The sequence below is a fragment of the Cebus imitator genome, unplaced genomic scaffold, assembly GCF_001604975.1.
Source record: "Cebus imitator isolate Cc_AM_T3 unplaced genomic scaffold, Cebus_imitator-1.0 Scaffold112, whole genome shotgun sequence".
Classification (NCBI taxonomy): Eukaryota; Metazoa; Chordata; class Mammalia; order Primates; family Cebidae; genus Cebus; species Cebus imitator.
In genome coordinates, this window is record NW_016107427.1 from 478446 (window position 1) to 493507 (window position 15062).

At 48.7% G+C, this 15062-nt stretch overlaps 1 protein-coding gene across 1 annotated transcript in view; it reads right to left on the reverse strand.

Annotated features, from left to right (window-relative positions):
- Nucleotides 1-8086: 8086 nt before the first annotated feature.
- The window catches only part of PCNT (pericentrin), a 112547-nt gene continuing 105571 nt past the window's right edge, over nucleotides 8087-15062 (reverse strand). The window contains exons 42-47 of the mRNA XM_017538476.2: nucleotides 13687-13833; nucleotides 12800-13029; nucleotides 11282-11358; nucleotides 9887-10028; nucleotides 9012-9139; nucleotides 8087-8557 (exon numbers count right to left, since the gene is read on the reverse strand). Coding sequence (XP_017393965.2) covers nucleotides 8514-8557; nucleotides 9012-9139; nucleotides 9887-10028; nucleotides 11282-11358; nucleotides 12800-13029; nucleotides 13687-13833 — 768 coding nt within the window. The 3' untranslated portion in view covers nucleotides 8087-8513. The remainder of the gene's footprint in view (nucleotides 8558-9011; nucleotides 9140-9886; nucleotides 10029-11281; nucleotides 11359-12799; nucleotides 13030-13686; nucleotides 13834-15062) is intronic.

A 15062-nucleotide genomic window follows, 5' to 3' on the forward strand; every position in this document is an offset into this window, starting at 1 on the left:
TCTGTTGTGCAGGCTGGAGTGCAGTGGTGCGATCTCGGCTCACTGCAACCTCCACTTCCCGGGTTCAAATGATTCTCCTGCCTCAGCCTCCCAAGTAGCTGGGACTACAGGCATGTGCCACCATGCCTGGCTAATTTGTATTTTTAGTGGAGACGGGGTCTCACCATGTTAGCCAAGATGGTCTTTATCACCCGACCTCGTGATCCACCTGCCTTGACCTCCCAAAGTACTGGGATTACAGGCGTGAGCCACTGTGCCCAGCCAAGATATACCTGCTTTAAAGAGCCAATGTTGTGCAGAACTACAGCAATGGATAAAGCATGTGAGTCCAGTAATGGTGGCATTGGCAGATACACTGAAGAGAGGGAAGCTGATTTGTGCCTGGGGTTTGCCTCTATTCCTGGAGGACAAATCACTGCCTTTTCCACAATGGATGGAACCAGATTGCCATGTGAAAGTCTCAGCGCTGGCCTCGTTGGCAGAAGCCGGGGAAGTCTTGGTGAAGAGAAATGTATATCGTTAAACCAGTTTTTAAGCCTCCTTCCCTGCCACTGTTGCCACTTGTTGTACGAGCTCATTCAGCATCATGTTGGCTAAAGAAAGAGGCTGACAGACATCCACGGGACAGGTCATTTTGTCCACCAAATTTCCTTTCTACAGTGGATGGCCTCTGGCGGGCATTTATGTGGAACTAATACCTTCACTTTGCCCATTCTGGGAAGTCTATCTGCATACCCGTCCTCAAGACTTTGTTGTTTTGTTTATCTTGAGACAGGTTCTCAGCTCTGTCAACCAGACTGGAGTGGCATGATCATGGCTTACTGCAGCCTTAACCTTCTGGGCTCAAGCAATCCTGCCTCAGCCTCCTGAGTAGCTGAGACAACAGGGTCATGCCACCATGCCCAGCTAGTTTTTGTTCTTTAGAGACAGGGTCTCACTATACCCAGGCTGGTCTTGAACTCCTGGGCTTAAGTGATCCTCCCGCCTCAGCCTCCCAAAGGCATGAACCACTGAGCCCAGCACTGGAGATTTCCTCGAAACCCTCCTTTGCAATCTTTTTCTGTTATCAACCAGCTGCACAGTCGTCAGTAACCCACTGCACAGGAATGCTTGTAGATGAGTAAACTCAGACGCCTCTTTCCATATAAGATGGACCACCAGCTATACCCTCCCAAGTTTTGCCAACTGGAAATCTTCCAAATTCCAATCCTAAACTAGGTTGTAGGGTAGCAACTTTTTTTTTTTTTTTTTTTTTTTTTTTTTTGGAAGAGAGTCTGCTCCGTTGCCAGGCTAGAGTGTTAGTGGTATGATCTTGGCTCACTGAAACCTCCACCTCCTGGATTCAAGCAATTCCCCTGCCTCACCCTCCTGAGTAGCTGGGACTACAGGCACGCACCACCAAGCCTAATTTTTTGTATTTTAGTAGAGACAGGGTTTTATCATGTTGACCAGGATGGTCTCGATCTCCTGACCTCATAATCTACCCACTTTGGCCTCCCAAAGTGCTGGGATTACAGGCATGAGCCACTAGTGTAGCAACTGTTTATAGTTCATGCCACCATACGGTATGGATCCATTGGTAAAACAAACCTGCATTTTTTCCTCTTCTGTCAGCTGTTCATAGGGAGCGTCCTGTGAAACCAAAGATGTGGACTAAAGGAGAATGTGAAGTAGAAAAGGTGGCATCAGCCGGGCACGGTGGCTCACGCCTGTAATCCCAGCACTTTGGGAGGCTGAGATAGGCGGATTACAAGGTCAGGGGTTTGAGACCAGCCTGACCAACATGGTGAAACCTGGTCTCTACTTAAAAATACAAAAAGTAGCCAGGCATGGTGGTGCATACCTGTAATCCCAGCTAGGAGGCTGAGGCAGGATAATTGCTTGAACCCGGGAGGCAGAGGTTGTGTGAGCCAAGAGCGCGCCATTGCACTCCAGCCTGGGTGACAGAGCAAGACTGTCTCAAAAAAAAAAATAAAGGTGGCATTATGAGTTTGATCACTCATTTGGGTCACTTATGGCTTCTGAATCTGTTCAGGCATAGTTTTGTGTCTACTATTTCCAGTTTCAGTGCAAAGCTGCTGTTTATGTCCAGTTTTATGATTCATTGTATAGGCTGTCTCCTCCTATAGTATGCCTCGTACTTCTGTGGGCTGTATCGGGATCAGAGCTTTGGTATGGGCCCACAAGCAATGAAGGTGGTATTGTTGGATTTTAAGAATCAGCATCTCTCTGTGAGGCACTATTTTTGTTGTCACACTGCTATAAAGAAATACCTGAGACCAGGCATGGTGGCTCACGCCTGTAATCCCAGCACTTTGAGAGGCCAAAACGGGGAGGTCACCTGAGGTCAGGAGTTCAAGACCAGTCTGACCAATATGGTGAAATCTGATCTCTACTAAAAATGCAGAAATTAGCCAGGCATGGTGGCATGCACCTGTAGTCCCAACTGCTCAGGAGACTGAGACAGGAGAATTGCTCGAACCCAGGAGGTGGAGGTTGCAGTGAGCCAAGATTATGCCACTGCACTCCGGCCTGGGTGATAAAGCAAGACTCCGTCTCAAAAACAAAAAAGAAAGAAATGCCTGAGACTGGACAATTGATAAAGAAAAGAGGTTTATTTGGCTTACAGTTCTGCAGGCTGTATAGTAAGCATGATAGCTTCTCTTTTGGGGAGGCCTCAGGAAACTTCCGACCATGGCAGAACACAAAGGGGGAGCAAGGCACTTCATATGCCTGGAGTAGGAGGACGAGAGAGAGGATGGAGGTGCCACACACTTGAACAGCCAGATCTCACGAGAACTCATTCACCATCGCAGTACCCAGGTGCTAAAGCATCCATGAGAAGCTGCCTCCATGATCCAGTCACCTCCCACCAGGTCCCACCTCCAACAATGGGGATTACAATTCAACATGAGATTTAGGCAGAGACACAGATCCAAACCATATCCAGTACCCATCCCAGGTGCAATCATTAAAAATTTCCTATTCAGGCTCCCTTATCCCTTTTTTTCTCAATACCCAATTAGCAAAGATGATCCATTCAATTTCAGCAGGTGCAGACAGCAGTACATCTTCACTATCTGAGGGTCTGCTTAGACGTAGTATTTTGATTTTAGAGAGATCTACATTAAAGAGATCACAGTAATCGGTTCTAGTGAACAGGAAGTAGTAAGTACCCTAGATACCTTAGTAAGAAATGTGCTATATGGTAGGAGATAAATCCCATGAAAAACTGGGCACTTTGTATGGGGTTGAGTTGTCTGTGGAGTATTATGGCATCTCCTCTAAAGTGAAAGGCTATACCTTCCACTGCCTACCACTAAGAAAGGCACCAAGCTGGGCTTCTTTGGATTTTGGATTCGACACATGCCATTTTTGGGTGCGCTGCTCCAATCCATTATTGAAACCTAGAGGCTGTTAGTTTTGTTTTGTTTTTTTCGGTCTTACTCTGTCACCCAGGCTGGAGTGCAGTGGCACAATCTTGACTCACTGCAACCTCCAACTCCTGGGTTCAAGCGATTCTCCTGCCTCAGCCTCCCAAGTAGCTGAGATTACAGGCACCTGCCGCTGATCTCAAACTCCTGACCTCAGGTGATCTGCCGGCCTTGGCTTTCCAAAGTGCTGGGATTACAGGCGTGAGCCACCATGCCCGGCCTGAGACTGTTTGTTTGAAGTAGGATCTGAACAATAGAAGACCTGCAGCTTTGATGCAAGCTGCCCTCCTGGTCAGGATTTATGACCTTGAAGTTTCAATGATGCTTAAAGGGTCTTTGCAATTGAGGGTGCCTGGATGGTACTCCAGGATAAAGTTCCATTAGGACAGCCCCCCAGAGGATTTAGTTTTTGTTGAGACAGGGTCACACTCTGTTGGAGTGCAGTGGCACAATCACGGCTCACAAAAGCATCAACCTCTTGGGCTCAAGCGATCCTCCCACCTCAGCCCCTTGAGTAGAGACTACAGAGGTGCAGCACCATGCCCAGCCGGCTAATTTTTTTATTTTTGTAGAGACAAGGTCTTACTATCTTGTCTAGGCTGATCTCGAACTCCTGGGCTCAAGACCCCCAGGGTTTTGAAGTAAAGCTTTGCTTTTGGCTAGCAACTCATTTGCCTTTTGAAAAGCAACATCTGAGGCTGGGCATGGTGGCTCATACCTGTAATCGCAGCACTTTGGGAGGCCAAAGTGGGTGGATCATGAGGTCAGGATTTCAAGACCAGCCTGCCAAGATGGTGAAACGTCGTCTCTACTAAATTAGCCAGGTGTGGTGGCAGGTGCCTGTAATCCCAGCTACTCAAGAGGCTGAGGCAGAAGAATCGCTTGAACCCGGACAGCAGAGGTTGCAGTGAGCTGAGATCGCACCACTCCAGCCTGGGCTACAGAACAAGACTCCATCTCAAGGAAAAAAAAAAAAAAAAAAAGCAGCAACATCTGACTTGTTCCTGGGTCCTGGCAGAGAACAGACACCTGCATATGGGATATGCTGTTTGAATGTGCACCCTAAATTTCATGTTTTGAAAACTCCATCTCCCCAGATGGTAGTAAAGAAGTATTGAAAGTTGGGGCCAGCTGGGTGTGGTGGCTCACACCTGTAACCCCTGCACTTTGAGACTCCATTTAAAAAAAAAAAAAGAAAAAGAAAAAAAGGTGGGGCCTTTAGGAGGTGACTGGATTGGCTGGACACACTGGCTCACCACTCTAATCCCAGCACTTTGGGAGGCTGAGGCAGGCGGATAAAAAGGTCAGGAGATTGAGACCATTGTGACTAACACAGTGAAACCCTGTCTCTACTAAAAATATGAAAAATTAGCCAGGTGTGATGGTGTGCGCCTGTAATCTCAGCTACTTGGGAGGCTGAGGCAGGAGAATCGCTTGAATCCAGGAGGCAGAGGTTGCAGTGAATGGAGATCGTACCACTCGGCACTCCATCCTGGGCAACAGAATGAGACTTCTCCTCAAAAAGAAAAAGAAGTGACTGGATCATGAGTGGATTAATGAGTTATTGTGGTAGTGGAGCGGGTGACTTTATAGGAGGAGACCTGGGCTAACGTGCAGTGCCTTTGCCGTGTGATGCCACCTGGGACTCTGCAGTTTCCACCTGCACAAAGGCTTTCATCAGTGTGTCCCTGGACCTTGGACTTTTTTTGTTTTGAGACAAAGAGTCTTGGCTCTGTCACCCAGCCTGGAGTGCAGTGGCGTAATCTCAGCTCACTGCAGTGAGTGGAGTGGACGCTAAGTGGACGGTGCAAAGGCCCCTGAAGGCTCAATGATGATGCCAGACTGAAAACACCTGTCAGTACGGAGCGCTACGGTGCAGGGTGCGGCAAAGGCTTCGCGGGAACACTAGGTCATGCCACTTCTCCCACAGACAGCATATGTTGGCTCGGAAACATAAGGGCTGCTGATAGGAATGGCACCAAATAACCTCAGGAGGAATTTTTTGCTTCTCCTAACTGAATTCTGTTGTCCCAAGGGAGGACTGCTTCTACAAATGACAGTGGTGCCTTTGAACTAGCAGTTGAGACTGCTGCCTGGGCCAGCGCGCGGGGATGAGGCGATGCCAACTGTTGGGGGAAACTGGGTGTCTCGTACGCAATGAAAATGGGAGCAGCTCTATCCACGATCTGGAGTCTTCACTGGCAGCTTTTGGTACTGAGGACTTTCAGGTTCAGTCGTGAAAGAAGAGTCGTCTAAAGAAAAGACCATTAAGACCTCAGATCTTTCAGGAAGGAGGTTTCAGTCACCCCGAGGTGCTGACAGGGCTGGAAAACAAGGACTGGGTGATAGATGAAGGCAGGAGTATCAACTAGAGCTCATGACAAGTTGCAAAAACAACAACTGTAGCATTTTAAACTTCAGGGAATACACCGATCACTTCCCCCTTCCTAATTTTATATGATGTTATTGGTGCATTAACTTTAAGTCACTAAACCACAAAGGGCTGCACTAGTCCTGAATAAGTCTGTATTACCTGAGGCACCTGGACCACGGAGAGATGCCCCATGGTCCCTGGGGCCAGGGCTAGAATATCTTCTATCACATGAGTATTTGCCTCTTATCAGGCAGGTACATGAAATTACTTTTTGTTTTGAGACGGAGTCTTGCTGTGTCACCCAGGCTGGAGTGCAGTGGCACAATCTTGGCTCACGGCAATCTTTGCCTCCCAGGTTCAAGCGATTCTCCTGCCTCAGCCTCCTGACTAGCTGGGATTACAGGCATGTGCTACCACGCCTGGCTAATTTTTTGTGTTTTTAGTAGAGATGGGGTTTCACCATGTTAGCCAGGATGGTCTCCATCTCCTGACCTTGTGATCTGGCCTCCTCAGCCTCCCAAAGTGCTGGGTTTACAGGTATGAGCCACTGCGCTTGGAGAAAAAATCCGCCTCCTGGGTTCAAGCGATTCTCCTGCCTTAGCCTCCTGAGTAGCTGGGATTATAGGTGTGCACCACCACACCTGGATAATTTTTGTATTTTTAGTAGAGGTGGGGTTTCATCATGTTGGTCAGGCTGGTCTTGAACTCCTGACCTATTGATCCACCTGCCTCCACCTCTGCCTCTGCCTCCCAAAGTGCTAGGATTACAGGTGTGAGCCACAGCACCCAGCCTACCCACTAAATTTAATATTTAAAAAAGATTTTGCCATGTTTACTTCATATACATTTGTGTGTTTTTTAAGGTTAAACAGCCATATCGTATACAACTTCAAAGCAAATTGTATACGACATGGCTGTTTAACATTAAATAATTCAGCATATAACCCCTAAGGAATCACTCTCTTACATAACCATCGTCACATCTAAGAAAATTAACAATCCTCCTAGAATCTATCCAGTACAGATTCAAATTTACCCAGGTACCCCCCAAAATCTCTTAGGTTGCTCCCTCCCAAGGCGGGTTTTGTGCATCGCCTCTGGCAACAGCTCCTTGGGCTACTTTAACCCAAAGCAGGTGCCTCACATTCGCCTTCCCACCATCTCTGATTAAACGAGGGCAGTTAACTATAGAATATCCCATGTTTGTCTTTTTTCTCATGGTTTCATTTGATTTTATTCCTCCTTCAATAAACTGTAAGTTAGGGCTGGGGGCAGTGCCTTAAGCCTGTATTCCCAGCGCTTTGGGATGACAAGGCAGAGGAGGATCACTTGAAGCTAGGGGTTCAAGACCAGCGTGGGCAACAGAACGAGACCCCGTCTCTACTTAAAAAAAGAAGAATGTGGCAGTGTGTGCCTGCGGTCCCAGCTACTTGGGAGGCTGCGGCAAGAGGGCTGCTTGGGCCAGAAGCTTGATACTGGGCTGGGAAACCAAGTGAAACCCTGCCTGTAAAAGAAATACAAAAATTAGTGCCAGGCGTGGTGGTACGTACCTTAGTCCCAACTACTCAGGAGGCTAAGCAGGAGGATCGCTGGGGCTCCAGAGGTCAAGGCTGCAGTGAGTTGTGACCACGCCACTGCATTTCAGCCTGGGTGACAGAGCAAGACCCTGTCTCCAAAAATAAAAATTTTATACCCGTCAAGCATATTTTTGGGTAAAGGGTCCTTGGCTAGGTATTACTGTCTAGTCTAAGTGAGTATGAATGAAACATAAAAAAGCATGGCTGGCTGGGTGCGGTGGCTCATGCCTGCAATCCTAGCACTTCAGGAGGCCGAGGAGGATGGATCATTTGAGGTCAGGAGTTCGAAACCAGCCTGGTCAACATGGTGAAACTCCGTCTCTACTAAAAATAAAAACGTTAGCCAGGTGTGGTGGTGCGCACCTGTAATCCCAGCTACTTGGGAGGCTGAGGCAGGAGAATTGCTTTAGCCTGGGAGGTGCAGGTTGCAGGGAGCAGAGATCGCATCATTGTACTCCAGCCTGGGCAACGGAGTGAGACTCCCTCTTAAAAAAATAAAAATAAATAAATGAAGCATGGCCATGAGAGGTGGATACATAGTGGCAGCCTCTTAAAAAAGTAAGAAACCAAGTGAGTGTAAACAGCAGGTGAGCGGCCATTCAAGAATGCTTTAAGTTCCACGGAAATGTCTGGCTTATTGCTTTATTTTTTAGCCAGTGAGAAAAGCAAACTGGATAAAATGGAAAAAACAATACAAGGGCTATTCATAAACAAAACAGTGATTAAATTTTATTCCTTTTTGGGTTGTTTTGTTCTTATTTTTAAGTGAAGTTTCCATCTGTACACTTTAAGAAAATAAACACAACAGGAAGCTTCTCTGTGTGTCCATCCTGGAGGCAGGAAGGATGAGTCTGCCGACAGGCACACAGCAGCACAGCCAGTGTCACACGTTACCTCACGAAGGTCACGTGCCTGAAACACACGAAGGGTTCCACGGAAAACACTCCATCTGGCTGTGCAGCCATGCGTCAAGGTGAGGACAAGTACTTAATTCAAGGCATCTGGGGGCTGGTCTCATGGCACGTGGAGAGTAGTGCCCATGCCATCCCACGAGCTTCTGTGGGAAAAGGGAAAAACAAATTTTTTCCTCAAATAGAATTGTCACAGGTAAGAGCCACAGGATTTTATTCACTGTTTAATCTTCTGGTGGCAGGATTTCTTTGAAATAGAATCTGCAAATAAAAATGAGGCAGCAAATTTGTTAGAAGGCTTTGCACATCTTTTGAAAAGAATTTCACAATTTTGAAACACTATCACTGAATTCATGTAAATTTTGGTAAAAATATGAATTATACAGTGGTTTAAAGTAAAATATTTAAGAAACACTGAACAAATTAAATCCTGGTCGAAATATAATCTTTATGTTTTGCTATCAATTTAAGAGAAAGGACAAAAAAGTCCAGACAGTGATTAAGTCAAACTGACCCCAGCACATAACGCTGAGTGCACTGGCTTATGCTTTTGTGAGATTCTTCACTTATATCTGATATTCGAATGCTGTGACACTGACTGTCCAAACCGAAACTCACAGTTACCACGCTGAACACTAGCCAGCTTTCAATGGGCCCTCCATGTCCAGGATACAGTGACAATGCCTAATAAACACCCATCGAGGACCTGCATTACCTGCTATCGCCCCGCTGAGCCTTTGCTGGATCACTTCTAAATGGTGAATATACTCTGTCAAGGAATGTTCTGGATCTTGAGAAGCAGTCAGAGATCTTTCTAATCTTGAATTTGGGGATGGAGTGGCTCTTCAAACAAATTACCACCAAGGGAAGAAAAAAAAATGGTTGAGTTTGACAGATGGAGCCATGGTGAGTGAGTGCAGAAGAAAGGCGCCAGCCCCACCAGCCAGCCCCATGGGGATGGACGACTCTGGGACGTTTCCTTCAGATCCTTCCTATAAAAAGTGCTAGAGTGCTTTAAAAGCCACCTGTGCAGCGTTCCAGAGTAAAGACTATTATATATTACTTTGTTTGCTAAATCTTCAACAATGTACCTGCTATCCAACCTGGATTATGCACCAGGTCCCACCTGCCTTTCCTGATCTTCCTGAACTGTTTCTTTGTCTGGGGTGATACCTGCCCTGCTCAGTCCTCACCTTAGCCGTCCTTCCTCCCAGCCTTCTACCAGGCCCAGGGAGCACAAGGGGTTTCACTTTTCCCTCTCCACACAGAGCTTCCAAGTATCTTCAGGGCAGGGAATGTGCCTTCTTCACCTGGCACATCCCTCACAAAAGGGGCCCTCAGCCACCATAACCTCTGTCACTAAAGATTACAGCACCAGGCTCTGGGGGACCAGAGCCACCAGACAGAAAAGTCAGGTCCTCCCCCAAAACAGGAATGGACTTCTAGACCCTCATGGATTCACGACGGAGTTTCCTGCCTTGCTCTGGGCTGGGCCAAAGCCAGAACTTTAAAGATGTATTTCCCTGAGAACCTATGTAGACTGGAGGAAGAGCACTGGCAGGACAAAGACCTGAAGACATCACCACTGACCTTCCCCCACTCTGCAGGGAGGCTGCTCCTGCCAGTCCACGGCCTCTGGCGGGGTCCCTGGCGTGGCCCAAGGGCACATCCCGGGTTGGGGGGGACTCTCTGGTTCTGGGTGGAGACTGCTGTAGCCGTCGTGCTCGGGGTCCTTTCCCAGAATTATTTCACGACAAAGGGATTAGAAAAAGAAATGAATGCATTTTAGTAAAGGCCCACCTATCAAAATTTTAAATGTATAGACTTTTAAGAGTCTGTATGGCAATTCTGAGACATTTTTTAAGGTATCCAAGTTAAATATTATCTTTTTAAAAGCTTGGAAGAAACCTGAGCTTTGATTATCTGCATCCATAGGGGCAGCCCATCTCTAGGGGAGTGCCGGGGGTCTCAGGTAAGACCTGCGTGGGGGTCCTGTCAGTTCTGAGAGCTGGCTGAGGAGGAAGGAGGGGAAGGAACGCTGGAGGCCACCAGGTATGACTCAGAGGGGCAAACTTTCCTGAGGACCAGAAGGCTGAATCAAAGCATGTTAATTTCAAGAAGCAACTATTAAAATGTGGAAGTCGAAACTGATTATAGCCGCCAGGCGCAGTGCTCAGGCCTACAGTCCCAGGTACTCAGGAGGATGAGGAGGGAGGATGCTTGAGCCCAGGAGTACAAGGCTGCAGTGAATTGTCACTGTACCATTGCACTTGAGCCTGGGTGACAGAGCAAGCCCATCTCTAGACAACAACAACTTGGAGAGGCACTTCCAGGAATGCCCAGTCACGGTGGCGGTCAGCAGCGGCTCAGGCAGCCCAAGCCCTGCAGGCCCAGGGAGCTGCACGCCCACCCTGTGTTCTCTGCACACACCTGCCACTCTGGGACAAGAGCCCCTGAAAATGCCCTGCTTTGGGGCCGGCTCCTTCAGTGCTAGTGCAGCCGGCTGTGCTCTCTGCCGCGGGGGGCAACGGCATGGCAGAGAACTCCCGAGACCAAGAAGTGAGTAAGCCGGAAATAAGCACGACGCTCTACGAGGAAAGAGCAGTGGTGTGAAGTGAGTTCAGCTGCTCTGTGGAATAAAGGCCATTTCGCTAACCACTGTCAAAAAATCAACACACTGAGCATCTCGGGTTTTCCCACCGCCGCACGCCCCCGTGAACCATGTTCATAGTGAACGCAAGCCTTGACCTCCCTGCACTGGGCACACCCTGCCTCTGGACCACGGCCTGATGAAATTCATGGATTCTCTTATTGTGCTTATTACATCCCTAGGAACACAAAAATGACCCCAAAGTTAATGAAAATGCTACAAGGAGTAGGAAGTCTGTGGTCCAGCTGTTAATGGGGCGGGAGCCTCACCTGGCCCTGGGGTTAATGGGGCGGGAGCCTCACCTGGCAGAAGGGTTAATGGAGAGGGAGCCTCACCTGGCCGAGGGGCTCTGCCTTGTGCCATGGCTCCTTTCCGATCTACTTCTTGCCATTTCTTAACCAAAAAACGCAATCTACAAAAAAGGAGACAAGACACACTTAAAAGTAAGTCTTAAAACAAAACAGGAAGGGAAAGAGCAACGAAAACCCCACCGTGACCAAACACGCAGCATGGGCCCTCACTGCCCACCAGGACCAGGACGCCGAGGTCAGCCTGTCCACTCAGGCGTGGCTGCCTGGTGCACGCATCCAAAGTGCTGGCGGGGCTGCCGGAGATGGAGACCTTCCCACACACGACCACCTGACAAAGCCTCACAACAGCCCCACCGTGGACCATCCGGCTCCCCCCTCCCCCAGACACCCACCACGGCCCAGCCCAGGACGACTCCAGTTCACAGCCGGCCACACTGGTTTCTGGGAAACATGCCGCTCCCGCCTGGTGCTCAGGACCCTCCCGTCTTCCTGTCACAGATGCCACTGGACAGGCTCAAAACACGGAGACCCTAGCCCTTGTAGGAGCCCGTCAGATGGCAAGCACGCAGGGTGTGGGTGACGGGGGCATGCAGGTCGTGGTCCAGGCCCCAGACACCCCTGCCAGGATGGCCTTCAGGACAAGCATCGCATCTGTGGCTTCCCTCCTCTGAGGCACAGTGGACGCTGCCAATTCCTCCACGAGACCCATCAAGGCCCCCTGGTGGCAGCTACCCTAGGCAGTGCTCTCACAGGGACACACGGACTGCCCGTCTGGGACACTGCTGCTTTCAAATGCTCCCTCCTCCTTGACAGGAAGACCCTGGAGGTAGGGTCTGGGTCTGCTGACCTTCTCCATCTAGTACCTAAAATGGTTCCTCATGCAGGCATTCTCCCCACAAATACAGGATGGACAGATGGGTGGGTGGAAGGATGGACAGTGGAGGCCTATGGTCAGGAGAGCTCAGATACAAGGAGACGCAGTGCCCCGGGGCCAGAGAGGCTGAGAGCACGGCACCCCAGGAGGCCTGGCCTGCACCTGACTCTGCCCGGCCCGCAGCCCCGACGACCGAACTGGCTCAGGGCCTGGTCTCTGAAAGCAGCAGTCCTCCTAGCTGCTTTCTGCTGCATCTGCCCCTCCAGACAGGCCCATGCACAGCCGTGGCAAACACCTCTGTGGGCATCAGGAGCAGGCACAGCTGCACAGCGTTCAGGGGGAAAACACTTAGAAATCCAGCACGTTCTAAAACTAGGAAATGAAAAAAAAAATTCGTGGCACGAAAACCATTAAAAGGCAAGACGTTCTTCTGCAATACAAAGGTGTCCTTAAATCTGTAGTTTCAGAAGATGGCAGCTTCATACAACACGACTTCCTGAAGACAAGTTCATCATCTCTATTTTCTTTAAGGTCTCAAATGCCATTCATCTTAAAAAATAGAATATATTATAGAGTTTCATGAAATAAAATCACCTAAAAGCATGCAGCGTGCTGCCCGTTCACAGAGACAGACAGGGAATGTGCTGACTGAATGTGGCGGCACTGACCTTAATATCGCGATGACCACCCTGACAGCTGTGCGGAACTTGGTGAAGGGACGAGACGTGATCTTCCGCTCTGCTTTGGAAGGAAATACCCCCAAATGGGCAATCATGGACAGTGTTTCTTGTTCAGAATCCTGGAATCCGCCAATCAACAGCAAAAGATACTTCTTTTGATAAATCAGAGCTTTTCTAAAGCTCTCTGCTCTCAAATAATGTAGGTATAATTTTTCCATCTAAAAAAAAAAAAACAGTAAAATTTTATCATAGGAAACAAAGACTATCTTGCTGACAAAAGCACATTTACACCACTGCTCTTGACAAAGAACCATATTGTTTCTTCTCAGCAATCATCAAGAGGTCCTCGTCCTTGCAACTGTATCTGTGGCCAGAAACAACCTTGCTGTTCAAAGATCAATCTGCATTAGGCAAGACGCAGGACCACAAGCTCCTCACTGCATCATCATCAAATGAGCCCCTATGAAGGCTCCTTGAATTTAGCCACTTCGGTAAGGTCCGCATTGAGCACAGGGGTGGATGTCAATCACGGGGTGGGAGCTGTGCCATCAGGAGACTGCCAAGGAGCTTCGGCCAAATCCCGGCACGTCCTGGGCCAGGGCTCCTGCAGGCTGCAGAGGCTGTCACTTGCTGGCTCTGTCAAAGCTGTCCATGTTCCCACACTTAACTCATGAGCACAGAAACTCAGTATTTGTACACAACTAAACCAAGATGCAAGCCACAGTTTATTCTGTCCAACTTCCTTTCCTTTCAGCGATCTGACTGCTACACCTGGTAGACAAGAACCTTGTGGTCACAAGAATGCTTTGCCTGCAATTTACAAACCCAGGACTTAAAAAAGCACCAAAGCTCTATACTCACAACACTGTCCCTACCTTGACGTTGCTGGTGTTGGCTTCCCCGCTGGCAGCCGGTGGAAGCCGGCCAGGGTCTGGGCGCCTCAGGGAACTCTCTGGAACCGTTTCGTCTGGCTTCCAAGCAGACCTGTCCGGCCTCTGTAAGGAAGCACAGCCAGCACTTGTCTACAGAGCTGCTCATCAGCAAGAGCGGGTTAGGAGAGATGCGCTCCCACCCCATGCGCGGGAGGCAGCCGTGTGCAGGGAGACCAGGCTGACCATACCAGGCCTGGACTCTCCTCATCCTCAGCCCCTCCTCAGCAGGGTCTAGCTTATACTGTGCTGTGATCAGTCAAGGAATTAACATGGGGTAATTACAACATGCCACTTGCTGAAGTATGACAGCAAAAAAGGTACGTTTTAGTAGATAACAGAAAACCAATTATTTATAAAATCACCCCAAATACAGAGTTTGAAGCCTTAAACACTCATATTCTCTGGTCCTAGAAATGCCAATCACTGGAAACTGCAAATGCAGTCAGCGCTCTACATCCCGTAGATTCAGCCAACAGCGGGTGAAAATACTCAGAAAAAAATGTGTCTGTACCAAACGTGCACTTCTTTTCTTGCCCTGCACCCTAACAACACAGGATCATAACTATTTCCTTAGCGTTTTCACCGAATGAGGTGTTGCGAGTGATCTCGGAGATGACTGAAGAGTGTATGGGAGGACGTGCATAGGCTGCCTGCTAACGCCACTTAAGGTCGGGGCTGAGGGCTGCCTGCTAACGCCACTTCAGGTCAGGGGCCGAGGCAGGAGGATCCCTGAGCCTGGGAGGTCAAGGTTGCAGTGAGCTGTGACTGCTCCACACTGCAGCCTGGGAGACAGAACAAGGCCCTTCTCAGAAAAAATTCCAGAAGTGAAAGAAGCCAGTGTAAGAGGTCCCAAGCCATCTGGTTCTACTTACAAAACTTTCTGGGAAGGAGCCACAGCCTGCAGCAGGCAGGGTGGCTGCTGCTCTTTTTCGGGGGCCATTGCTGTGTGATCTAAGAGTGGTGGTTACTTATGAAGGTTGTGGGGTGTGTGTGTGTGTGTGTGTGTGTGTAAACTTCTATGACATAACACCAGAAAAGGGCAAATTTTACTGCATGTAAATTTAAAAATAAAACTTTTAAAAAGTTATAAAAAATGAAGCAAATCACAAACAAAACAACCTAAAAGAATAAAAAATTAATCAGGCATTCCAGAAGACAACTCTACCTAACTATACCATTAAGAAAATTGTGAGTTAGGTGGGCGTGGTGGCTCATGCCTGTAATCCCAGCACTTTGGGAGGCCGAGGTAAATGGATCACTTGAGGTCAGGAGTTTGAGACCAGCCTGGCCAACAGGCAAAACCCTGTCTCTACTAAAAA